Source organism: Quercus lobata, chromosome 1, assembly GCF_001633185.2.
Source record: "Quercus lobata isolate SW786 chromosome 1, ValleyOak3.0 Primary Assembly, whole genome shotgun sequence".
In the NCBI taxonomy this organism is placed as follows: domain Eukaryota; kingdom Viridiplantae; phylum Streptophyta; class Magnoliopsida; order Fagales; family Fagaceae; genus Quercus; species Quercus lobata.
In genome coordinates this window covers 7,157,632-7,183,515 of record NC_044904.1, presented here as the reverse complement: position 1 = coordinate 7,183,515, position 25,884 = coordinate 7,157,632, and the positions used below count along the sequence as shown (strand labels likewise).

Below are 25,884 nucleotides of genomic sequence, written 5' to 3'. Positions count from 1 at the left end.
TTTCCTCACGATTGACTATACAAGTCGTCAACCCATTAAGCAAGTCACTGCGTTTGATTAAAAGTATCAAACCTGATTAGTTGTAGAATGGAAAAGATAGCGACAAATTTATAGTAAAAGAGTGTGAATAAGAAAAAACAAAAATAAAGGAAGATGAGGGGAAAGAGGAAGAATGGTATTAATTTAGAGGGTAGTGGAGAAATGAAAAGGTAAGGAAGGGAGAAAGGTTGGAGAAATAGTGAGGAGATGAAAAGGTAAGGGAGGGGAAAGGTTGAAGAAGTGTAAATATTAAAAAAATAAATGTTAAAAACTATTATAGGAAATTTGGAAAAATGAAGAAGATAATGATGTGGATACTGATGTAGCTCAATTGGAACGTAGTAATAATAAATGCTACACTTCAACTTTTAGAAATATATAGATTAGATATTTTGTGTAATTTAAGTTTCTAATAGGGGCTTCCTAGACAAATTTTTTATAGCCACGACTAAGTTAGGTCTTCGCTTTTATTTTTTTCTCCTGCTCCCAGCTTAATTTTCATAACCATCCAATTCAATTCACTTCCAACTATTAAAGAACATTAAAAAAATAACAATGGTGAAAGTCACTAAACTCAACCATGTTGCAGATTGTGATTGGTATAGTTTTTTTGTGACATTGATATATTAAGTTATTTTTATTATTACATTTTGGTAATTTAAACTTCTTAATTTCTATAGCCACCACTAAGTCAAGTCTTCACTTTTTTTTTCTCCTACTCCCAGTCTAATTTTCATAACCATCCAATTCAATCCACGTCCAACAATTAAAGAAGAAAGAAACATAACAATAGCGAAAGTGACTAAACTCAGCCATGTTGCAAATTGGGATTGGGCATACTTTTTTGGTGATGTTGAGAGTCAAGTCTTCGTGCTTTTTTTTTTTTTTTTTTTTTTAAGCCTAACTAGTAAGTTGCCTCCTATCAAAAAAAAAAAAAAAGAATTAAGTTGCCCGTGTGGTGCACGGATAATTTTGTGATATTTATGTAAGATAGTTGTGGAAAATGTTGTTCATCTATATATATTTAAAAGCTGAAGCCTAACATTTATTGTTGCTACACTCCTGTTGAGCTACATCAGCGGTCACATCATCTACCTATTTCCCATTTCTCTCCACTACTTCCAACTATAACTTCCTTTTTACCTTTTCAATTCTCCACTGCTCTCAACCTTAGTATCACTCTTCATCTATCTCTTCCTCTTCTTTTTATTTTGACTCTTCTTATTTCTATTCTATTACTATAAATATGACATTCTCTCTCACATTCTATACATATTTTCTCACATGAAAAAGGTTATTACTCTCTCTCTCTCTCTCTCTCTCTCTCTCTCTCATGTTTTTATTTTTGTGTGAATTTTTTAATTTTTTGTATCTCTACTTTAGATTGATGTATTTATGTTTTCTTTAGAATTTTACTTTGGGTAGCAATTTGGTTTTGTATTTTTAAGTTTTTTTTTTGGTATTTTTTTTCTATGATTGTTAAATGTTATTCTATTGCATATAAATATAGTTTACAAGAATATAATGTTATTCTATTATATATCATGGCTTGGATAATTTGATATTTGACTTATGACTATATTTTTTATTTTGATGCTTCTTTTTCTCATTTTATTTTCTATTTCTCTCCCAAAAAATGTGATTACTCTCTCTCTCTTTATATATATATATATATATATATATATATATATATTATTTATTCTTTTTTGAAACATTACTTTAGGTTGATGAATCATTGTATTTTTTTATATAATATTATTGGTTAATATGATTTGGCCACGAGTCTTCTCTTTCCCTCTTTTACCTTTTGTTTGATTTTTTTTTTTGACATAATAATTAGTTATTTTGCAAGTGAGATTTTGAATTTATATCAAAATACAATGTTGGCTATGTATTTGAATGTGTCTATCAACTATTAAAATTAAACCGCCCAAGATGAATATGCATAGACAATATTTTTATTTTTCATTGATTTATTATTTAGTTATAACATCAAAATTAAAGTAAATGAACATGTAAAGTTAAAACTGCCTAAGATGAATTTGTAAAGCTAATATATTATATATTTAATATTGTCAAAAAATTAAAAGTAAAAAATAAATAATAAAAAGAATAATGATGTGGCTAATGATGTGATGAATAAGAAGGCTCAACAAGAGCGTAGTAAAAAAAAGGCGATATGAAGATCCAGTTAAAAAAAAAATACTAATAAATAAATTAAAGTGTATGTAGTCAAAAAAAAAAAAAAAAATTAGATCATGTTCTCTTTATGTTGTTATACAGATTATTTTATTTTATTTCGATAGCTGAAGTTTTCAATTTTAGATATAAAGTCTACTTTTTTCCTATATATTATTTTAAATATTAAATTTATAATATGGTATAATCTCTTAGGAATGTCTAAGAAATATGCAGTTCCAATCTCATGTATCTATATTAGTAAATAAAATTCAATTAATAGTTTGAAGCTACTCTTACGATAAGAAAAATTTTAAATATATTTTTAAGAGAATAAAAATTTTGAATAATATATTTGAAACTCCAATAGTTTAGTTGTACAGGAAAAATAAATCCAAATAATAAAATGATGATATATTTTTTGAGATAAATAGATGAAAAATAATTTTAGAAATTATTTAAGTTTTTGGGAGAACAAATTATTTTCCTCAAAATTTAGAGAACAAATTATATATTATACTATAACTAAAATATAATTATCAATTCCCACGCATTGCGTAGATTTGCGACTAGTATATTATAATAAAAAAGTAAACTAAATTAGAGTATAGCAACATATAAAATTTATTTTATTTTTGTGGATATATTTTATTATTTTATTTAGTCGTGTAGCCTTTATGTGTACAAATGTGTGTATTTCGGTGAGTGGAATAGAAACTGCCCTCTCATTTGTCTTTCTTTGAAAAAAAAAATGATTGTGCAGGATATCTATATATATCTAAAAACTGAAGCGTAGCATTTATTGTTGCTATACTCTAATTGAGCTACATCAGCATCCACATCATTATCTTTTTTTTCTTTTCAATTTTCCTGTATTTTTTTTAACATTTTTTTTTTTAATATTTACACTTTTTCAACCTTTCTCCCTCCCTTATCTTTTCATCTTCCTACTACTTCTTCAACCTTTCTTTCTCCCTTACCTTTTCATCTCCCCACTACCCTTTACATTAATACCATTCTTCCTTTTTCTCTTCATCTTCCTTCATTTTTGTCTCTTTTTATTCACACCCTCTTACTATAAATTTGTCACTATCTCTTCCATTCTATGCATAGTTTTCCCTCACAAAAAAAGGTTTTTTTTTTTTTTCCTCTCTCTCTCTCTCAATTGTTTGGTGGATTTTTTTTTTCTTGTACCACTGATTTAGGTTGATAATTTTATATATTCTTTAAAACTCTACTTTAGGTTAATGCGATTTAGTTTTGTTTTTAAATTTTTTTTATTTTTGTTCTCTTTGATTGTTAATTTTTTTTATTGCGTTATAAAGAATTAAATATAGCATATAAAAATATAATATTATTCTATTACATAGCATGATTTGGATAATTTTTTATTTATTGTAATTTGGTATTTATTCTATTACACATCATGATTTTTAAAGTACTCAATTTAGATGTTAAACTATGAGACTTTACTAATTTTTGTTTATTTTTTAATCATTTGTAGTGGAAAAAGTACTTTTAATAGTTGTATTAGAAGTACTCTATAATTCCATTTATTTAGAGAAAAGCAAAGGTTAGTCAAACGAAAATAATCAAATGGGTGACAAATTTTAGCTTCAACAATTTTAATTTAATTGTTATTATTATTTTATAACAATGCATATGTAGAAATTTAATTCTTAGATTTTGCTAATAATTGTTTATTTGATAATATGTTTTGGGTGGATGAAATTACAATTTCTACAAAGAAAATAACCTTAATTATCAACGAAATTTTGTTTTCCTAATTGGTCCAATTAATCATTGTTAAGTTTATTAATTTTCTTATTTACATTTTTCAGTGTTTTGGATTGTAAGTAGAAAAAATAAGGTTTGAGAAATTTTTTTTTAAAACTAAAAGAATAATTTCCAAATTTTATATTCTTTTTAATGATTCACAAAATGTTATAAATAACTTTTATTAAAAAATGAATATTTTCATTAACTTACCTTTTGAATTTTTGAGGAAAATTGTATTGTTTTCATTTTGGTTTGACAAATTTAAGTTTATATTTATAATTTATAATTGTTCTTATATTACATTTATGATTATTCCTATAATAAATAAAAATATGATTATGAAATACATTATTCTTTATTAAATTAATTTAAATTGTAAAAAAAAAATTAATAAAATTACCATAAAAATGGTTATCATGCGCAACGCGCAGGTTCGTGGCTAGTCTATATATTACTAAAAGCTGAAGCGTAGTGTCTAATGTTGTTGCTCTCATGTTGTGCCACATCAGTTGTCACAACATTCTTTTTTTTTCCTTTTCTTTTTTAAAATATAATTTGCTCTACAATTTTAAAATGGTTTTTACAATTTTTAGCTCTATAAATACAGCCCACTACTTATTTATTTACTTCCACTTATCACCCTATAATAAATATGTATAATTAATCCAGCCCACCTCCCTCTTATTTATTTAGTTCCACTATCAAGCTCAACCCAAAACTTTTTCAGTTTAGTTTTAGGGTTTTGTGTGAGCATTTTCAGCTTAAAGGGGAAAAAAAAAAATTAGTTTTTTTGTGTGAGCATTTATTTATTTATTTTTTTTTTTCAGTTTTCTTATAATTTTTTTAACATTTATTTTTTAATATTTACACTTCTCCAACTTTTCTCTCTCCCTTAACATTTCATCTCCCCACTATTTCTTCAATCTTTCTCCCTCCCTAACCTTTTCATCTCCCCACTACCCTCTACATTAATATCATTCTTCCTTTATCATTCTTCCTTTTTCCCTTCATCTTCCTTTATTTTTGTCTCTTCTTATTCACACCCTCTTACTATAAATTTGTCACTATCTCTTCTATTCTATGCATAGTTTTCCCTCACAAAAAAAAAAAGGTTCCCTCTCTCTCCCTCTCTCTCTCTCTCACTCTAAATTTTTTGGTGGATTTATTTATTTTTCTTGCATCTCTACTTTAGGTTGATAATTTTTTATAATCTTTAAAACTCTATTTTGGGTTAATGCGATTTAGTTTTGTTTTTTAAATTGTTGTTGTTGTTGTTGTTTTTTTATTTTTTATTCTCTTTAATTGTTAAATGTTATCCTATTGCGTTTTAAAGAATTAAATATAGCATATAAAAATACAATATCATTTTATTACATCGCATGATTTGGATAATTTGGTATTTATTCTGTTACATAGCATGATTTTTATAGTGCTCAATTTAGATGTTAAATTATGAGACTTTACTAATTTTTGTTTATTTTCTACTCTTTTGTGGTGGAAAAATTTTAACTTTTGAAATTTTATTTTTATTATTATTATTTTATAACAATGCATGTATAAAAATTTAATTTTTAGATTTTGCTAATAATTGTTTACCAGTAGATATGTCATAATACAGTTTATCATTATACTACAAAGGGTATCACTTGTAAACTCCTCATACTAGTATGGCTTTACAACTATCATATCTTCTCTCTTTGTTGTTTCTTATTCTGTTGTTGCCACATTCCACCACTGCTCAAACTTCCAGCAGCCAATCTCTGGGCTCATCCCTTACTGCACAGGAAAAAGATTCTTACTGGGCATCGCCTTCTGGTGACTTTGCTTTTGGTTTCCAACAAATTGGAAAGGGAGGATATCTACTAGTCATCTGGTTCAACAAATTACCTGAAAAAACCCTTGTCTGGTCAGCCAATGGAGACAATCTTGTGCCAAGAGGATCAAAAGTAGAGCTTACCAAAGATGGCAAATTTGTACTCAATGACCCAGCAGGCCTTGAGATATGGAAAGTTGACTTAGTCGGTTCAGTAGTTGCCTATGCAGCCATGCTTGACACCGGAAACTTCGTGTTGGCAAACCAGGATTCTAGCCTTTTGTGGCAGAGTTTTGATCATCCAACTGACACAATGTTACCTTCACAGACAATGAGTCAGGGCAGCAAGCTTGTTGCTTGTTACTCAGAAATGAATTATTCTAACGGAAGGTTCCAGTTCCAACTAAAATCGGATGGAAGTCTTGCGCTTCAAACTAGAGCTTACCCCACGGATTATTCTTACGCTGATTATTGGCCAGAAAAAAATATAAGCGGCTTTAAGGTGGTCTTCAACCAGTCTGGCTCTATAATCTTTACAACAAAAAATGGAAGCATAGTTAATTAAGAGTATATTATCAAATCCTACTTCTACGCAGGACTTCTATCAAAGAGCAATCATGGAATATGATGGTGTTTTAAGGCATTATGTCTACCCAAAAAGCAGCTTAATGCCCAGGAGTTGGGCTTATTTGCCAAACTTCATACCTTCGAATATGTGCAATTCTATTCCAATTGACATGTATGGTAGTGGAGCTTGTGGGTATAACAGCTACTGCATGTTCGACGGTCAAAGACCAAAATGCCAATGCCCAGATGGATACACCTTCATTGATCCAGAGGATGTTATGAAAGGTTGCAAACAGAACTTTCTTTCACAAAGTTGTGATGAAGCCTTGCCAGAATCAGATCTTTTTTATTTGAAATCAATGCCGAATACAGATTGGCCTGGCATGACTGATTATGAATCCTTTCCAGAACAAAATGAGGATTGGTGCAGGACAGCTTGCTTGGGTGATTGCTTCTGCGCTGCTGCCGTTTATGAAAATAGGATATGTTGGAAGAAGAAAGCTCCTCTCCCAAATGGGAGGATAGATTCTAGTTTTAAAGGATAAGCTCTAATCAAAATAAGAAAGGACAATTCTACTTTGAAGCCTTTAGGTGCAGATTTGAAGAAGAAAGATCAATCAACTGTGATACTTATTGTGTCAGTGCTCCTTAGTAGCTCAGTGTTTCTGAACTTACTCTTCCTGTTGGCTGTCTTTCTGCTTGTTTTTCGTTTCAAATATTGGAAACCAAAGGCCCATAAACCATACCCAGTCATGCCAGGCATGAATTTGCGAAGTTACACTTATGAGGAGCTAACAGAAGCTACAAATGGGTTCAGGGAAGAGCTGGGGAGGGGTGCCTTTGCAAAAGTTTATAATGGGGTTCTAGAATCTGAGGATAGAAAACTAGTTGCGGTTAAAAGGTTGAATGTTATGGTGAGAGATGGAGATCTGGAGTTCAAAGCTGAAGTGAGTGCTATTGGCAGAACAAACCACAGAAATTTGGTCCAACTGCTAGGATTCTGCAATGAGGGGCAGCGTCGGCTTCTAGTATATGAATTCATGAGCAATGGTTCTATAGCAAGCATCCTCTTTGGGGGTTCGCGGCCTAATTGGCACCAAAGAATTCAAATTGCATTAGGAACTGCAAAAGGGCTCTTTTATTTGCATGAAGAATGTAGCACCCAGATCATACATTGTGATATCAAGCCGCAGAACATCCTCCTTGATGACTCTTTTACAGCTAGAATTTCAGACTTTGGATTAGCCAACCTTTTGAAAACGGACCAAACTCGAACTACTACAAGTATTAGGGGAACTAAAGGATATGTTGCCCTAAAATGGTTCAGACACATGCCTGTTACAGCTAAGGTGGATGTTTATAGCTTTGGTGTTTTGTTGCTAGAGCTCATTTGCTGCAGAAAAAGTTTTGAGGTAGAGGCACAAGATGAGGATCGGATGATACTAGTTGACTGGGCTTATGATTGCTTTAAAGAAAGGAAACTGGATCTGTTAGTGGAGAATGATGAGGAGGCAATAGATGACGTGAAGAGAGTGGAGAACTATGTGATGACTGCAATATGGTGCATTCAGGAGGATCCATCACTAAGGCCAACAATGAAGAAAGTGGTACAGATGATGGAGGGAGCTGGTGAAGTCTCATTTCTTCCAGGTCCATCCTCATTTAGCAGTTCACTCTAAATCCTCTAATATATATTACTTCACTAGTTGTTTAAGTCTTTATGCATGTTTAATTTTCAATATTATTAGCTTGGCAAGTCAAGTAACATCCAGGAAATACGTACTTGAATGTATAATAATTATCTGTATGTCCCAAGATTTTCTCAATAAAACAACTATTCTGTGTCAAGTAATTCTTTATATAAAGAAAGAAATGGTAGGGTGAAAAGGAATCACGATCATACAGTCTTTGTTCCTAGTCATCCTTTATATTAGAAAAATGATATTTTGTATTTTTTTATGATACGAAGAGTAATACTTGCTGTGCTAGCGTCTTTGCTTCTCTTTAATGGACAAAAAAAAGGTGCAAGTGCAACCCTGAGACATAGTGCAATCTGCAAGAGATTACACCTTGGAAAATGGAGATCACTAGTTTCAATCTTTCCTTCCCTTTCTCTTGAGGCTAAATTCATTGACTCTGAAAGTGAACTTTTTATGCATGTGTATTAGTAGAAGCTATCAATCGATATCTTTTTTTTTTTTTTTTTTCTTTTTCTTTGAGGGACATTTTTCTATATTCTATACATAATATTCCAAAATGAAATTAGAACAGAATTGGGAAGGGAAAATGCTGAGTTGAACCATAAGTGGGACTAAAATTTCATGAAGCTGAATTAAGAAAATACTGGATGGTGAAGCCTACCGCACCAATTGGTTGGAGTCCAAAAAGCAAACTCACCAGATGGTGAACCTGAGGAAGGGTCCAAAAGCAAACTCACTAGATGCAAGCTTATGTTTGCATGTGTTTGGCCAAAGTGAACGGGGAAGCAGCCAAAGAAGGAACAAGTAATGGATACAGTATGATAACACAAAAGCCATGGTAAGAAGTCTGACTTTGTTATGCTACAACAAAGATAGTAGCATAGAGAAAACCAGAGTCTTATTATTTTTAGAGATCAAACTGAACTGAAAGCTTTCAAACGGATTGTGGAACCACTCAACTGAAAGGTTAGGACTTCATCCTAATAGGCATAAGCTCAAGTTCATATAGACTTCTTTGACAATGGACTTACTAGCTCTCTGGTGTCAATTTGTCCTGCTCCTGTAATCAAAAAACAAAGATGTGAGAAAGTTGACGAACAGAGTCTAGTTGACTTGGTAAATATATTAAGATCAAAATTTCATGTGCTTCAGTAGAAAATGTATTTGTTGATCTCAGTAGCCTATATAATGTACGTAGTCATCAGTCACCATACTACTTAGGCATAAAAGTATAGTGTCAAAAAAAATTAAGATGTGACAATTCCCAAAATCCAAATAAAAACAAAAATGTTTTTTGAAGCGAAGATACTATAAATCTTACTTCGAATGAGCAAATATATTAGTGAATAATCACCTGAGATCTTTAGTTTTTTTTTTTTTTTTTTTTAATTTTTTTATTGATGCTACCAGTCCCATTTAGTAAAGCAACATATCAAACTAGGTTAGACTCTACAAATGAAACTTGCTTTTTTTAGTCATGATACAAACAATTACAAATTTTATAAATGTTAAGTCATAGTTATGCTTGAATCTACTTCAACTTGATATAAGAAATTGTTATTGATCTAAGGTCACCATTTTCTCACTAAACCTGAACTTTCCAAACAAATGGATAGATGATGATGCATTTTGGATTCTTTCAGACACTTCAACTCATATCTCCTTAGTCCATTTAAGACCTTCACCAGTCGTAGCGGCAAATAAAATAGACACCACCCTTTCATTTGTCTTTCTTTCTTTGTTTTCATTTTGACAAAGTGCAGGATGTTAACATAAAAAGTCTAGAGGCAGTGACATAATCCATCTTACTTTGGTATTCTCTCAATAGCCAATATGAGAGTATGGGTCAAATTCTTGCTGCAATTTTATTTTTCGTGCATACGGACTTAATTTTACATGAATTAATTTAAACAGACTCATAAAAATGAATAAATAAATAAATAAATAAAATAATTGAAACAGTTATATCAACTAGAAGTTAAGAACGTTGAATCATCATAAAATAAATGAAGAAAACCAGATGTCTTGGTTTCTTCAGCATCTAATTGGTTGGGACTACAAGGTCAGCATCTTGTAGTCCCAGACCATGTAATAATTTCCCAGAAAAGAGAAGTCATTCTTCACAGTCAAGAAAACATAACAAAGGGCTCAAGTTCGTCTTTACTTTGACAAAATGTTCCACATGCAGAGCTTCCTCTACCAGTTTATTTGTGATAATACAGTTTATCATTTATACTACAAAGTGTATCACTTATGAGCTCCTCATACTAGTATGGCTTTACAAGTATCATATCTTCTCTCCTTGTTGCTTCTTATTCTGCAGGTTCCATATTCCACCACTGCCCAAACTTCCAGCAACCAATCTCTGGGCTCGTCCCTTACTGCACAGGAAAAAGACTCTTATGTTGGGCTTTGTGGAGCCTAGTTTTTTGTTTGATCCGGTTCGATGACCTGACCCGATTTGAATAATATTGTATGGTTTTTAATGGGAGATTTATTGAGGTTTAGTTTATGGAGCAGAGGCTTGGGCTGATAGGCCCAAGCTAGAGTGCTTATGGATAAGCCTTTGGGGGTTTGGGGGCAACGCCCCTGGGAAATTTTTTTGGCCCGTTTAGCCCATATAGAAACCGACTTGGTGATTAGGGTTTTGAATTTTATAGAGTCAGTTGCCGTGTTTTTAAACAGTGAGAAAATATTGTAGCCGCAAGTCGTACTCTATATTCTTTCCTGATAATAGTGAAATCCCTGCAACTCCGTAGACGTAGGCAAATTGCCGAACCACGTAAATATTGTTTTGTGCGTGTGATTGTTTTCTTTGGCACGTGTTTTCTCTATTTTTGTTTCTCACAGGTTGGGAATTTCGGTTTAATTCCCTACATCTTACTGGGCATCGCCTTCTGGTGACTTTGCTTTTGGTTTCTCACAATTTGGAAAGGGAGGATATCTACTAGCCATCTGGTTCAACAAATTACTTGAAAAAACCATTGTCTGGTCAGCCAATGGAGACAATCTTGTGTCAGGAGGATCAGAAGTAGAGCTTACCAAAGATGGAAAATTTGTACTCAATGACCCAGCAGGCCTTGAGATTTGGAAAGTTAACTTAGTCAGTTCAGGAGTAGCCTATGCAGCCATGCTTGACACCGGAAACTTTGTGCTGGCAAGCCAGGATTCTAGCCTTTTTTGACAGAGTTTTGATCATCCAACTGACACAATGTTACCTTCACAGACAATGAGTCAGGGCAGCAAGCTTGTTGCTCGTTACTCAGAAATGAATTACTCTAATGGAAGGTTCCAGTTCCAACTACGATTGAATGGAAGTCTTGTGCTTCAAACTAGAGCTTACCCCACGGATTATTCTTATGCTGATTATTGGTCAGAAGAAGCTATAGGCAGTGGCTTTAAGGTGGTCTTCAACCAGTCTGGCTCTATAATCTTTACAACAAGAAATGGAAGCATAGTTAAGAATATATCATAAATTCCTGGTTCTACGCAGGACTTCTATCAAAGAGCAATCATGGAATATGATGGTGTTTTAAGGCATTATGTCTACCCAAAAAGCAGCTTAATGTCTAGGAGTTGGTCTTCTTTGCCAACCTTCATACCTTCAAATATATGCAATTTTGTGCCATTAAACATGTATGGTAATGGAATTTTGGGTATAACAGCTACTGCATGCTCGATGGTTAAAGACCAAAATGCCAATGCCCAGATGGATACACCTTCATTGATCCAGAGGATGTTATGAAAGGTTGCAAACAGAACTTTCTTTCACAAAGTTGTGATGAAGCCTTGCCAGAATCAGATCTTTTTTATTTGAAATCAATGCCAAATACAGATTGGCCCGGCTTGTCTGATTATGAATTCTTTCTAGGCCAAGATGAGGATTAGTGCAGGACAGCTTGCTTGGGTGATTGCTTCTGCGCTGCTGCTGTTTACAAAAGTGGGGCGTGTTGGAAGAGAAAGTTCCTCTCTCAAATGGGAGGATGGATTCTAGTTTTGAAGGAAAAGCTCTGATCAAAATAAGAAAGGACATTTCTACTTTGAAGCCTTTAGGTGCAGATTTGAAGAAGAAAGATCAATCAACTGTGATACTCATTGTGTCAGTGCTCCTTAGTAGCTCAGTGTTTCTGAACTTACTCTTCCTTTTGGCTGTCTTTCTGCTTGTTTTTCATTTCAAATATTGGAAACCAAAGGCCCTTAAACAATCCCCAGTCATGCCAGGCATGAATTTGCAAAGTTACACTAATGAGGAACTAACAGAAGCCACAAATGGGTTCAGGGAAGAGCTGGGGAGGGGTGCCTTTGCAAAAGTTTATAAAGGAGTTCTAGGATATGAGGACAGAAAACTAGTTGCAGTTAATAGGATGAATGATATGGTGAAAGAAGGGGATCTGGAGTTCAAAGCTGAAGTGAGTGCTATTGGCAGAACAAACCACAGAAATTTGGTCCAACTGCTAGGATTTTGCAACAAGGGGCAGCACCGTCTTCTTGTATATGTATTCATGTGTAATGGTTCTCTAGCAAGCTTTCTATTTGGGGTTTCGCAACCATATTGGCACCAAAGAATTCAAATTGCATTAGAAACTGCAAGAGGTCTCTTTTACTTGCATGAAGAATGCAGCACCCAGATCATACGTTGTGATATTAAGCCACAGAACATCCTTTTGGACGACTCTTTTACAGCTAGAATTTCAGACTTTGGATTAGCCAAGATTTTGAAAATGGACCAAACTCGAACTACTACAGGTATTAGGGGAACTAAAGGGTATGTTGCCCCAGAATGGTTCAGACACATGCCTGTTACAGCTAGGGTGGATGTTTATAGATTTGGCATTTTGTTGCCAGAGCTCATTTTCTGCAGAAAAAGTTTTGAGGCAGAGGCACAGGATGAGGATCGGATGATACTAGCTGACTGGGCTTATGATTGCTATAACGAAAGGAAACTAGTTCTGTTAGTGGAGAATGATGAGGAAGCAATAGATGACTTGAAGAGAGTGGAGAACTATGTGATGATTGAAATATGGTGCATTCAGGAGGATCCATCACTAAGACCAACAATGAAGAAAGTGGTATAGATGATGGAAGGAGCTGTTGAAGTCTCATTTCCTCCAGGTGGTCCATCCTCATTTAGCAGTTCACTCTAAATCCTCCAACATAAATTACTTCACTAGTTGTTTTAAGTTTTTATGCATGCATAATTGTCAACATAATTAGCTTGGTAAGTCAACATCCAGGAATTATGTACTTATAATAATTATACTGTATGTATCTCCCAAGTAATTCTTTATTTAAAAAATGAATCAAAAAAAAGAGAGCGGGGGGGGGGAGCTAGATAAAGTTTTCCTTTAATACTGCAAAAATTTGTCTTTTCTATTGAGTATTGAACCATAATAAACTAATACAAAACCCAAAACTTAATGCCACCATTCATATGGATTAAAAAATTGAGTAGCATGCAGAATCCCTCTATCAATTTTAAAAAACTCCGATTGACGAGGCCAGGGCAATGAATAGTGGCTACTAGACTCGAAAACTAATTGGAGCCACAATCTTCGACATATTTTTCTGTATAGGTCATTTTCGGTCAAGGCTTTTTAGATGAAATCTTGCTAAACTTAGCAAAATCAAAAACTACTGTCTTACACCTGTGTAAAACTTCCTTATGACGTAATGTCATATAGAGATTATATAAACATTTAGGAATATTCATCAATGCCATGTAAGGATCTGTAGATGGGGTATAGAAGGATTAAAGGTACAAAAATTGAAAAAGAAAAATAAAGAATGAAATGGTAGAGAGAGAAGGAATCATGATCAAACAGCGTTCGTTCTTAGTCATCCTTTATATTAGTAAAATGATCTTTTGTTTTATTTATGATATGATGAAGAGTAATACTTGCTGTCCTTGCGTCTTTGCTTCTCTTTTATGGAAAAAAAAGGTGCAAGCCCGAGACGTGGCACAATCTGCAAGAGATTAAGCCTTATAAAATTCAGATCACTAGTTTCAATCTTCCCCTGCCTTTCTCTTGAGGCATAACTCATTGACTCCGAAAGTGAAATTTTTTACTCGTGTATTAGTAGAAGCTATCAATTGATATCTTTTTTTTTCTTTGAGGGACATTTTTTGTCTATTCTATACATAATATTCCAAAATGAAATTAGAAAAGAATTGGGAAGGGAAAATGCTGATTTGAACCATAAGTGGGACTAAAATTTTTATGCAGCTGCATTAGGAAATTACTGAATTGACAAGAGATTACATATCTCTACATTGAAACAAACAAGCTAGTATCTAAAACAGTACACCTAAGTATGCTTCAAGTGCTAGACTAAAATAGTACAACCAAACATGGTTCAGTACTAGTGAGGAACATGCATTGATTCATACCTATTGGTAATTGATTATACTGAAATAGTTTATTTTTTATTTTTTGATAAGCTGACTATACTGAAGTAGTTGGAAAAGGACATGTGGGCACTAAAACTTCAGTGGCATCTTCCAACATTTGCAAAACATTCTTCATGGAAGGTCTTAGCAATGGATCCTCCTGAATACACCAGATAGAAATTGTCACAAACTTCTCCACCCTTTTCATGTCATTCATTTTCTCCTCATCATTTTCCACTAGCAGATCCATTCTCCCTTTTTTGTACTTATCATATGCCCAATCAACCGGTATTATTTGATTTTTATCCTCTACACTTGGTTTGACATTAAATCTACAACAGATGATCTCGAGCAATAAGACACCAAAACTGTAAATGTCCACCTTTGGTGTGATAGGTCTATTCCTGAACCACTCAGGGGCAACGTAACCTTTGGTTCCCCTTATCATTGTTGTGGTTCGAGACTGGTACATCTTCAAAAGCTTAGCTAATCCAAAGTCAGAAATCCTTTCTGTGTAAGAGCCACCCAAAAGTATATTTTCAGGCTTGATGTCACAATGTATAATCTGAGTGTTGCACTCTTCATGCAAGTAATGGAGTCCCTTTGAAATTCCCATTGCAATTTGCACTATTTGGTACCAGCTCGGTCTTGAAGATCCAAAGGGGAAGCTTGATAGGGAGCCGTTGCTCATGAAATCATAAACTAGAAGTTGATGTTGGCCCTCATTACAAAATCCTAGCAAATTAACTAGAATTTTATGATTTGTGTGGCCAATTGCATTCACTTCTGTCTTGAACTCTTGCTCACATTCTCTCACAATCTTGTCTAAGCGCTTGACTGCAATGAAATTTTCATCATCTACTGTTAGGACACATTTGTACACTGTTGCAGAAGCACCACTACCCAATATTCCTTGAATCCATATGTTGCTTCTTCTAGCTCCTTGTAAGTGAAATTCCGTAGGTTCATCCCAGGCGTTGATGGGCAGGTTTGTGGCATGACTTAGCCGGTTTGAAGCATTTTTTACTTTTTTTGCATCAATCGTGAAATGACCATAACAATTGCTAGCAGTAGCATGAAGTTCATTAATACTGAACTTCCAAACAGTAGTGCTCCATTACGGGACATTATTGAGTGACACAGTTGTATTGTTCCTCAATTTGAAAAAGACCTTTCCCTCCGATGCTGGGGTTGACAAAGCCATTTGAGAGAGGAGGTTTTTTCTTCCAGCATTTCCCATCTTTGAACACGGCAAGGGCACAAAAACAATCACTTGAGCAAGAATTTCTGCATGCATCCTCACTGACTATTTGATAATCATAGTCATTGGGTGGACAATCCATGTTAATCAACTCTGACTGTGATATAGAAATGTTGATCTGACTGCTCCAATCCTTCATCACAAGTTTGTGGAGCAAAGTTCTGCTTGCATCCTTTTACCTTATTATCTGAATCCAGATAAGCATAACCTGGTAGACAGTTGCAGATTGGTTCCTGATGATAACCTAGTGTTCAATAGCTATTGAATCCACAAGGTGCTGCACCACCATATAGTGAGAAGGCCTGGCATATATCTGAAGGAATGTTAGATGTAATTGACCATGCCAGAAGCCACCCTCCAGCACTTGTGCCATTGGCCTTGGGGTAAATGTATTGCCTAAAAATTCCATCATAATCTAAAGCTCCTCTCTGAAAGAAATCTGTTGTTGAAACTGAGTTCTTTGATATAAGGTCCAGTAGAGTTCCATTTCTTGCCATAATGTAGATGTTGCCAGATTGGTTGAAAAGAAACTGAATGCCAGTACCCATTGTATTGCTTTCCCAATACTTCTCACAAAATTAAGTGTGACATCAAAAAGGGACAGTACAAGATCTCCATCGGATTGTAGAAGAAATTGGAAGTTTCCAATTGATTAATTTGTTTCTTATACACGAGAAACAAGTATGCTGTCTTGATTTAGTACCTGAGTTGGCAATATGGTGTCAGTTGGAGAGTTAAAGCTTTCCCATGAGTTGACATAATCTTGTCTTGCAAGCACAAAGTTCCCAATGTTGAGCATGGATACATAGTTAACTCCACTAGCATCAACATCAGCAGCCCAAACCTGCTGCATATTTGTGTCAGAGAGAACTAGCTGGCCACCTGTTGTAAGCTCAACTTTGGATCCTTTTTGGACTAGACTATTTCCATTGGCTGACTAAATTATGGTTTTTTCTGGGATTTTGTCAAACCATATAGCTAGTAAAAAGTTTATAGCAAAAATTGGTCGGAATCCAAAAGCAAACTCACCAGATGGTGAATTCCAAGAAAAGTTACCATCAAGAGCAGTGAGATAAGATCCCAAGCTATTGTTTGCATTAGTTTGAGCCAAAGTGGAAGGGGGAAGCAGCCAAAGAAGGAACAAGTAATGGATATGGTGTGACAGAGCAAAAGCCATGGTTAGAAGTCAGAGTTTGTTATGCTACAACAAAGCTTGTAGTATAGAGAAAACCTCAAATCTTATTATTTTGGACATCAAATTGAACTGAAAGCTTAAGGGCTTAAAAGTTTAGTGGCAAAATTAAGACACAATACTCCCCAAAATCCAGAGGATAGCAAGAGAGTTTTCTGGAGCAAAGATACTATAAATCTTTCCTGAAACGAGCAAATATGTTAGTAAATTATCACTTGAGATCTTTAGTTATATTTTTATTGATGCTACATGTCCTATTTAGTGAAGCACCATATCAGAGCTCTACAAAATGACACTTTTTTTTTAGTCATGATTGATTCAATTACAAATGTTTCAAATAAAGTCATAGTTCTGATAATATATATAAAGTCGTAGTTATACTACCCAAGTAGCATTAGAATCCACTGCAATTTGATATAAGATATTATTCTTGGTCCAAGGTCACCATTTTCTCGCTAAGCCTAAATTCTGCAAAGAAATAAAAAAATTACTTAGCATTTGTCAGACACTTCTACTCATATCTCCCCAAACCTTACAAGACCTTCACCGGTTGTAGTCACTGATTTATCTGCATTGCAAGGAGATCTCATTTGAATGACCTGATCAAATTTCCAAGGTAATCACTTTAAATAGCATTTGCAATGAACATTGACATTACATTTTAAGTCTTCCTTTTAATAGTCTCATAAGCAATGTAATAATTTATTCTGAACCAAAAAAAAAAAAAAAGCAAAGCCTTTCATCAACTTGAGGCCCTGAAGCATTGACCTCGACTTGAACAAAAGACTAATTTTCCACTTTCATTGCATATGTTGAACAATCATTGCTCGAGCTTAGATTGACTTCTTCAACATATTAAGTTGCAGCAGAGCCCTGTAGAACAAACACAAGGCTGCTTTGAATCACACTCTTAGGACTAGACATTGGTCCTATACTTGAAACAAAGACAACACAGCAACAAAGGAACAAATATATGCAAAGTGAACAAATTCACTATAACTTGCAAGTATATGTACCAGATGAGTTTCTTTGATAAGCCATTATGATAGAACCCATTACGCAGCTCTTCCGTAGGTACTGCTTTCTTCCCTTAGCTAAGACTTTTGTCTCCCGAGATTTTGCCCCATTTCATACGCCTCATCTCTGTAGAAAGTAAGTACCTTGCAACTTGATATAAGATATTGTTCTTGTTCTAAGGTCACCATTTTCTCACTAAACCCTGAACTCTCCAAAGAAATAGATAAAGGGTGTTGCATATTGAATTTTTCAGACACTTTCACTCATATCTCCCTAATCCATTCAAGACCTTCTCCAGTTGTAGCCATTATTTCATCTCTGCATTGCAAGAGAAAATTCCAGTTGCATTGCATGACCTGATCAAATTTCCAAGGTAATCACTTTAAATAGCATTGAACGAACATCTAAACTACTTGGCACTCTTCCTCTTAATAATCACTTAAGCAACGTAATAATTTATTCTGAACCATTAAAAAAAAAAAAAAAAAAAAGAACCAAAGCCTTACATCAACGTAAGGTCTGGAAGCATTGACAGTGACTTGAACAGCTTATTTGGAATTGTATTGCATATGTTAAACAGTCATTGCTTGAGCTTAGATTGAATTCTTTAACATAGTAAGTTTCAGTACAGCCCTATAGAACCAAGCTACCGTGGATCACACTCTTAGGACTAGACATTGTTCCAGGACTTGAAATAAAGAAACACGCATCAACAAATGAACAAACCTGCAAAGTGAAGAAATCAAATGATAAACTGAAAAGTATATGTACTAATGCATAAAACAGTGTTATCTTTTTAATGACAATTAAATTTAATACAGTTATGCATTTGAATTTAATTGAAAAACCTAATATACTATAGGTAAGGAACAGGAATTGTACCTAAGTTTTACCAAATAGATAAAACCCATTGTACAGCTTTTCTAAAGGCCAAAGATTTCTGCTTCATATGCTTCCCCCAACTCCAATTGGAGCTATTCTTGCACTCAAATATTAAAAAACTTACATACCTACTGTTCGGTCTGGTCTGGTCCAAGTCTATTTTGGGACCAGGATTGAAACCCACAATTTTTAAAATTTATTGGACCATTGATGATTAGTGGTCCAGCATGTGAGTCTTTTTTACAGTCCTAAACTAAAGGAATTGTGAGCAATTTCTCAGTAGCAGTATAAAGGAAGGCAATTTATCTTTGGCCAAATATTCAATTTTTTCGAAAAATATTATTGAAAAGCTTTTATCCAAAATTATTTAGTTACGTAGCCCATTTTTAAACTTGAGTCCAAGCAGTAAACTCGAGTTCTAAAAGGGCTACACACATAAATAACTTGGAACTCAATTTGCTAAACTTTATTTTCACCTGGAACTCAAGTTTCAAAAAGGACTACATAGCTAATAACTTGGAATTGAGTTTGCTAAACTGATTTTTATTTAGAACTCGACTTTGGCAATAGGGGCTACATACCTTTGAAAAAACCTACAAGTTGGAACTTAAAAGATATATCAACAGTTTCCTCCTCGGTTAAAAAAAAAAACAGTTTCCTCCTCTCCTCTCCTGCACCGTTTAACTCACATAGTTTGACATCATAATTCATACACCCTGCCCTTGATGTCACTCACTCGCTGGTCTTGTTGTTTAGTCCTTGATTCAGTCTCATGTCAATCACAAGCTTCATATACAAAAGAGGGTTATGACACATTCATGGGTTTGGATTATCTATCTGCGTTCATAGGGCACTTCATTAAATAATGAAAACACTGCCTCTGAAGTCATTCGGTTTGTTCCCAAATTGGTTCGCTACGTGTTTGCATAAATGCCTGAAAGAGAAGGCTTTGCGACCCGGCAAGCAAGTTCATGCAATGTTGTTGACTAGTGGGATGGACATGAAGGTGTTGTCTATGAGCTCAAAGCTTGTTGGGATGTATGCAAGTTGTGGGGACATGAGCTCTGCACGGATGGTGTTCGAGAAAATTCAAAACCCGAATGTCTTCGCATTGAATTGGATGGTATTGGCTTGTGCGTTTAATGTGTATTATGAAGAGGCAATTGGGTATTTTTGTTTGATGCAAGAACTGGGAAATGTTGGTAATAAGTTCACTTTTTCGATTCTGTTGAAAGCGTGTGTTGGCTTAATGGATGTGAAGAAGGGGAAAGAAGTTCATGCTGTGGGGAAGAAGATGGGTTTTGTAGATGAGGAGTCAGTGGCAAATGCTTTGATTGATATGTACTGTAAATTTGGAAGAGTTTGTTATGCTCAGAGGGTGTTTGATAGGATGGTTAAGAGAGATGTTGCTACTTGGACTTCTATGATTTGTGGGTATTGTAATATAGGAAAGACTGGAAAAGCTCTTGATTTGTTTCAGAGGATGAAGTTAGAAGGATTAGAACCAAATGATTTCACGTGGAATGCGATGATAGCTGGTTATGCTCGAGATGGAGATATTAAAGGAGCATTTGCGCTCTTCTCTAGAATGACTAGAGAAAGGTTGGTTCCTGATTTGGTCACTTGGAATGCAATGATTTCTGGTCTAGTGCAAAGCCAGCAAGCTGGCAAAGCATTCAAGTTGTTTCGGGATATGTTGGTTTCAGGGATTAAACCCAATCTTGTGACTGTGACAGGATTGCTCCCTGCATGTGGATTGACAGGTTCAATGCAAAGAGGAAGAGAAATTCATGGATTGATCTACAGGATGGGGCTTGATATTAATATCTTTGTTGCTGGTGCACTTATTGACATGTACTCGAAATGCAGCAGTGTGAAGAATGCTGAAAATGTCTTTGACAGGATTCCTGTCAAGAATATCGTGTCTTGGAATGCCATGATTGGTTGCTATGGGAAGCATGGCATGGTTGAATCGTCAATACAGTTGTTTAAGAGGATACAAGAAGAAGGAATGCAGGCAAATGAAGTGACTTTTATTTGCATTCTTTCTGCATGCAGCCATAATGGTTTAGTAGAAGAAGGTTTGAAGATATTTAGGGCCATGAAAGAGAGTTATGGAATTGAGGTTGGAAAAGAGCATTATGCTTGCGTTGTTGATCTTTTGTGTCGTTCAGGGAGGATGGTAGATGCTTATGAGTTGGTGAATGAGATGCCAATGGAAGTGCCAGAGTCAATTGTTGGAGCTTTCTTCAATGGTTGTAAAATCCATGGAAGAAAAGATCTGGCTAAAATGATGGCTCAGGGTATTCTGAAGATGGAGTTGAAGAAACCTGGAGGTTATGTGACACTTTCAAATATTTATGCTGCTGATAGTGATTGGGAAGAGGTTGAGAATGTAAGGAAGATGATGAAGGAAAGTAACAATCATAAGAAGCCTGGTTTTAGTTGGGCAGAGAAAAGAAATGAGTTTGTTGGAGAGGGAAAAGAAAGCGATGAAGTTGAAATGGGAGCAGGTATGTGCTCTACCTTTCAAATTATGAATGAGATTATAAACTTCCAATGAAACTATATATTTGTATATGACGTAGGTCAGACTTATATAACTTATAAAAGTATATGAACACTGGAAAAGCTAAGGTGAAACAAAAAAAAAAAAAAAAAAGGTTAGAAATCTAGGTAATAAATTTGAAATATTGACCACCGAGAACTGCTTTCACATTAACCTTTTCTGTGCAGCAAGTAGAAGAATTAACAATGGACAATGGGTATTACCCTCAATTTTCCCCCCAAATGAAATTGTAGGAAGAATCAATAATCTTTAAGAAAGAAGGAAATGTGTATCAATTAATTTACTAATATTCACTTTCTTGGCTTGGGCATTCCTCTGAATCTTATAATTTTTCTCTTATGTGCAGACATGATCAAAAAGGAAAAAAACGATGGAGAGTCCAAAGATTTAGATTCTACAAGAATTGGTGGTTAAGCAATTAGAATTAGTGGGGCTGCCATTTGAGTACCAAATTCTTTTTTTTCTTTTACTTTTCTTCTTCCTTCTAAGAAAATTATTTCAACAAGTGTAGACTTCGAATATAAATTTTTTCAGGGACATAAAAATATAAAAAGGAATTGAGACAAAAATAATTTACTAGGGATCTCAGCATACCTGTTTTTGAAATCAGAAGGCTTTTTGACAGTTGTACACTTTAGTTTTAAGCTTACGAGAGTATAACTGTTTCTTTGGAGTCTGGATGAGTGGAGATAAGAAGTTGTGCCATTACATGAGTGTCATTTTTTCTTCCACACCATTTATGGATACAAACTCATTATTCATCATAGTGTAGAAGGAAACTAGGTTCCCTGATGTTCATATCTGTGATGCAACTACTACTTGGTAGGATTTATGTCATGATGTAACTATATATATTCACACCATTTTGTGCCTGTCATCTATGTGATATTTCAACCCAAAATACGCATAGTTTCTTTCTTTCTATAGTATTGGTGCTCCCCCAAACCCCCCACAAGTTTTCTTGGCACGGGTTTGAAATCAGTTCCTTCTGCATGGTGTTCTGTTGAAAACACGACACCATGCAGAAGGTTCTTTCTTGGTGGCCTCTAGGAAATAGCAAATCTCATTTCCTGTTTTGGAATAGGCAAGCATTGATACTGTGGACATGGCTAAGTAGTAATTTTGATAACTTTTTTTATTATTTATTTTTAAAAAGAAGTAATTTTGATAACTTTATAAAAATGTACATACACATAGGTCGTTATAACTTATGTAGCATCTCATCACATTAAATAAGAAATAACTATAATTTTGGCAAAGGTTGGATCGACCATCAATAGACAATAGGGCCTGACCAAGCTCATAAATGGTAGCTAGCAAATTAAAGGGAAACTTTTCATTACTCTCCCTCCAAAAATCAAGATGTGCATTATGCACGCCTTATTGGAGCAGAAATTGGAGAATCATACATATAGTAAAATAATGGCCTATTGAGTTCAATCTTTACACGGTGAAGTTCAGCCAACGTAACAGTCTCACTGCCCAAAGGATACGAGAGGTACAAAACATTTATTTTTGGATATGAAAAGCGATTTCTCTCTCTATTTTTACAAATATATAATTTTATCATTTTTGGTGTTTTTGTGTGATATTATTCTTTTTTGAAGTGATCCACATTCTTCTAATTTTTATAATTTACCATTGATATTACTCAAATAAATTTTTTTTTTTTTTTTTTTAGAGAGAGTTTCAACTTATGATGTTCACTCCGCTTTTAGAGCTGTAAATGAACCAGGCCGATCATGAATAACTCGGGCTCGGCTGGATAAAAAGCTTGTTTATGTTTAATTGTTTATAAATAAGCCAGGCTTGAGCCTTAGTTTTAGGCTTATTTAATAGACAAGCCGAGCCCAAGCAAAATATTTGTTCACAAACAAGCTCGTGAGCTATTAGGCTTGATACACAACAATTCAAGTATAGACTCATTTATAAGTTTTTATGTGTTAGCTAAATATACTCATTACACATATCTTAATAATGACATGACCAACATGAGACCACTACCTATATTACCTAAATTTTTTCATTCCCTTTAAACTGATCAAGAACCACTTTAGACTATACTTACATTTAAAAATAAATAAATAGTTAAGTAGGCCACATATGGTCATTCACTATCAATCATCTAAAGTAAAGTTATGAAACATGTTAATATTTTCTTATTCATAATAGTTACAAACAGATATTTTTCTAGTCCTTTACCATCTAACGTGAATGTAAAAATTGTATTTTGAAAAATTGCTGAATGAATGAATTTAATTATGTAAATTATTAATTTGAATAATGGCTAATCATAAGTAAGACTAGATGCATGATAAAATGAGTATACTATTTTCTTTTTCTTTTTTTCTTAATTTAAAAGATTTAAGCATTTAATAATATAATTTTTTTAGATCTTAAGCTCAAAAACTTGACCTGAGCTCGAGTTTGAGCTTGATATTAAGCTTGAGTTTGACTCGACTAATCATTCAAGCCAAGCTCAAGCTTTTTGGCTTTCCCACGAGCTCAAGCTCAAACACTATTTTTAGGCTTGTCACAAGCTCAAGCCAAGCTCAAACTTTTGATTTTTCCTGACGAGTCAAGCTTAAACATGCACTACTCGACAAAACTTGGCTCGTTTATAGCCCTATTTACTCCGCTCCTGATAATAACTCTTTATCATCAAACTAAGATACCGATCAGTTTTTGGTGTAGGCGGGGGTTGAACCCTAAATCTCTTATTCAACCATTAGAGACTTTACCATATTTCAACATAAATCTGTATTTTCACTTTCTTAAGTAAGTACACTGAAGTGAACCGAATTGGACTGAATAGTACCAAAGTGGACTGAATAAACTGAATTAGACTGGAATGGAATGAATGGACCCGAATGGAATGAAATGGACCAAAGTTGACCAAACCGGAACAAATTGGACTAAAGTGAATTGAATCGGAGAAATGGACCGAATTAGGCCAAATGCTGAATGGTAATTAGAAAACATATCTCAAAAAATTAATAATAATTATTATAATTAAGTGATGTAAAACCATAATCTGTGATTCTATGTTCATGTTGAAAGTAAAAAAAAAAAAAAAAAAAAACCTTTATTAAGAGCTTTATTATCTCTCTCTCTTGAAGTTGAAAAATGGCATTTGGTTTTTAAAGTAAGATTGGAACTAAACCCTTCAACCTAACCTTAAATACTACATTAGCATATGGATATCAATACAATAGTGGAATGAGATTTTTTTTTTTTCCAGTAAGTATGTACCAAAAAAAAAAAAATGGTGCCTTTTTTTTTAGAAGACAATAAATAAATGGTGTCTTTGCCCAAAATGTTTGTATTACATTATTTTTTTTATATTATAAAGTTATAATTATTTTGAGAAAGAATCATGGTAGTAAAAAATAATGGGCATATCATGATTGTCAAACATCCACAGCTTGCACATTAACATCTTCTCTACATCGGACTTAGTTTAGGTCCAGTGCACTGGACCCAGTTTGATGGTGACATGTGTCCACTTTGGACGCATGTCACCACTTCAACAGGTCTAGTGCCACTGGACACTGAACCTAAGCTTGACCCTGCTACATCAGTCTCTTATTTAAAAACAAAACTCAAAAAGTAACTTATGGTCTCCAACTTCTCTAATTTGGAATCCTTTTCATGATCTTATCCCTTGTTTTCTCTTTCAGAAAGAGAGAGCTTGCTCTAGTTCCTTGTGATTTCCTCCATCTTCTACGAGCTAAACTATTTCCAAGTCCCATGAAAGACAAACCCACGAGACCTACTAGCTAGTAAACCTATTACGTACTAGAGGTAACAGAAATTCCTTCTCAAAGAGATTCACAGAGAAAAAGAAACATAATTCTACCACTTACAAAGGGTGGAGACTCTAGCCTTCCTTATGGTGTCTAGTTCCAATACAAGCTATCATTTTCGTAATATAAACGATTTGTTTATAGGATTTGCATTAGGTAGATTATTAATTTCCAACTAGTCTTTGTTGGCTTTAATTCCATTCAAATTTGATTGTATTTTCTTCAATCATTTCCTTGTATTTATGTGGGTTTATTTGTAAGGGATGAGTGTGAGAGATTGATGAAGAATCAAGCATCAAAGAAGAATTAGTGCAGTTCGCGACTAGTACAAGAGAAGCTTGCAAGAAGAGTAACTCTTGAAAGGCCATGTGTGAAGCACATGACTAGAAGCTGAAGAGTCATGCCAGGCTGGGCCACGTGTGAAGCACATGATTAGAAGCTGAAGAGTCATGCCAGGCTGCCAAATTTGCAAGTACTTCATGAGAAAGGCCATCTCGTGAGGTATCCATGAAACTCTTTGTTTGGCAAAAAGAAAAAGTGTTTACCAAATTCTTTACCTACACTATATATACCCTCATTAACCATGAAATGTAAGGAGTTTTTTCAGAGAGAAAACCCTAGCAAAAACACTTAAGAGTTATAGATTTTTATACCCATAATCATCTACACATTTTCTCTTGATTTTCCTCTACT

At 34.2% G+C, this 25,884-nt stretch overlaps 1 protein-coding gene, 1 long non-coding RNA gene and 3 pseudogenes across 3 annotated transcripts; 3 read left to right on the top strand and 2 right to left on the bottom strand.

Annotated features, from left to right (window-relative positions):
- The first annotated feature begins 5,663 nt into the window (after positions 1-5,663).
- LOC115994434 lies at positions 5,664-8,055 on the top strand (annotated as a pseudogene).
- Positions 8,056-10,096: 2,041 nt separating this feature from the next.
- Positions 10,097-13,220, top strand: LOC115994427 (annotated as a pseudogene).
- A 1,299-nt stretch (positions 13,221-14,519) lies between these two features.
- LOC115994420 lies at positions 14,520-16,024 on the bottom strand (annotated as a pseudogene).
- Positions 16,025-17,324: 1,300 nt separating this feature from the next.
- On the bottom strand, positions 17,325-22,247 carry LOC115976594. 2 transcript variants are annotated; one of them, XR_004088343.1, is made up of 4 exons: positions 21,980-22,247; positions 18,441-18,660; positions 17,934-18,290; positions 17,325-17,790 (listed from the first exon to the last, which is right to left on the bottom strand). It is a non-coding gene; the product is annotated as an uncharacterized LOC115976594 (long non-coding RNA). The 2 variants fall into 2 exon arrangements; XR_004088342.1 differs by having other exon boundaries at positions 17,325-18,290.
- Positions 19,381-21,984, top strand: LOC115976567 (pentatricopeptide repeat-containing protein At5g59600-like). Its single transcript, XM_031097916.1, has 2 exons — positions 19,381-21,329; positions 21,732-21,984. Exons 1-2 carry the CDS (start codon positions 19,682-19,684, stop codon positions 21,797-21,799), a joined length of 1,716 nt encoding a protein of 571 aa, XP_030953776.1. The 5' UTR covers positions 19,381-19,681; the 3' UTR covers positions 21,800-21,984.
- Positions 22,248-25,884: the final 3,637 nt, after the last annotated feature.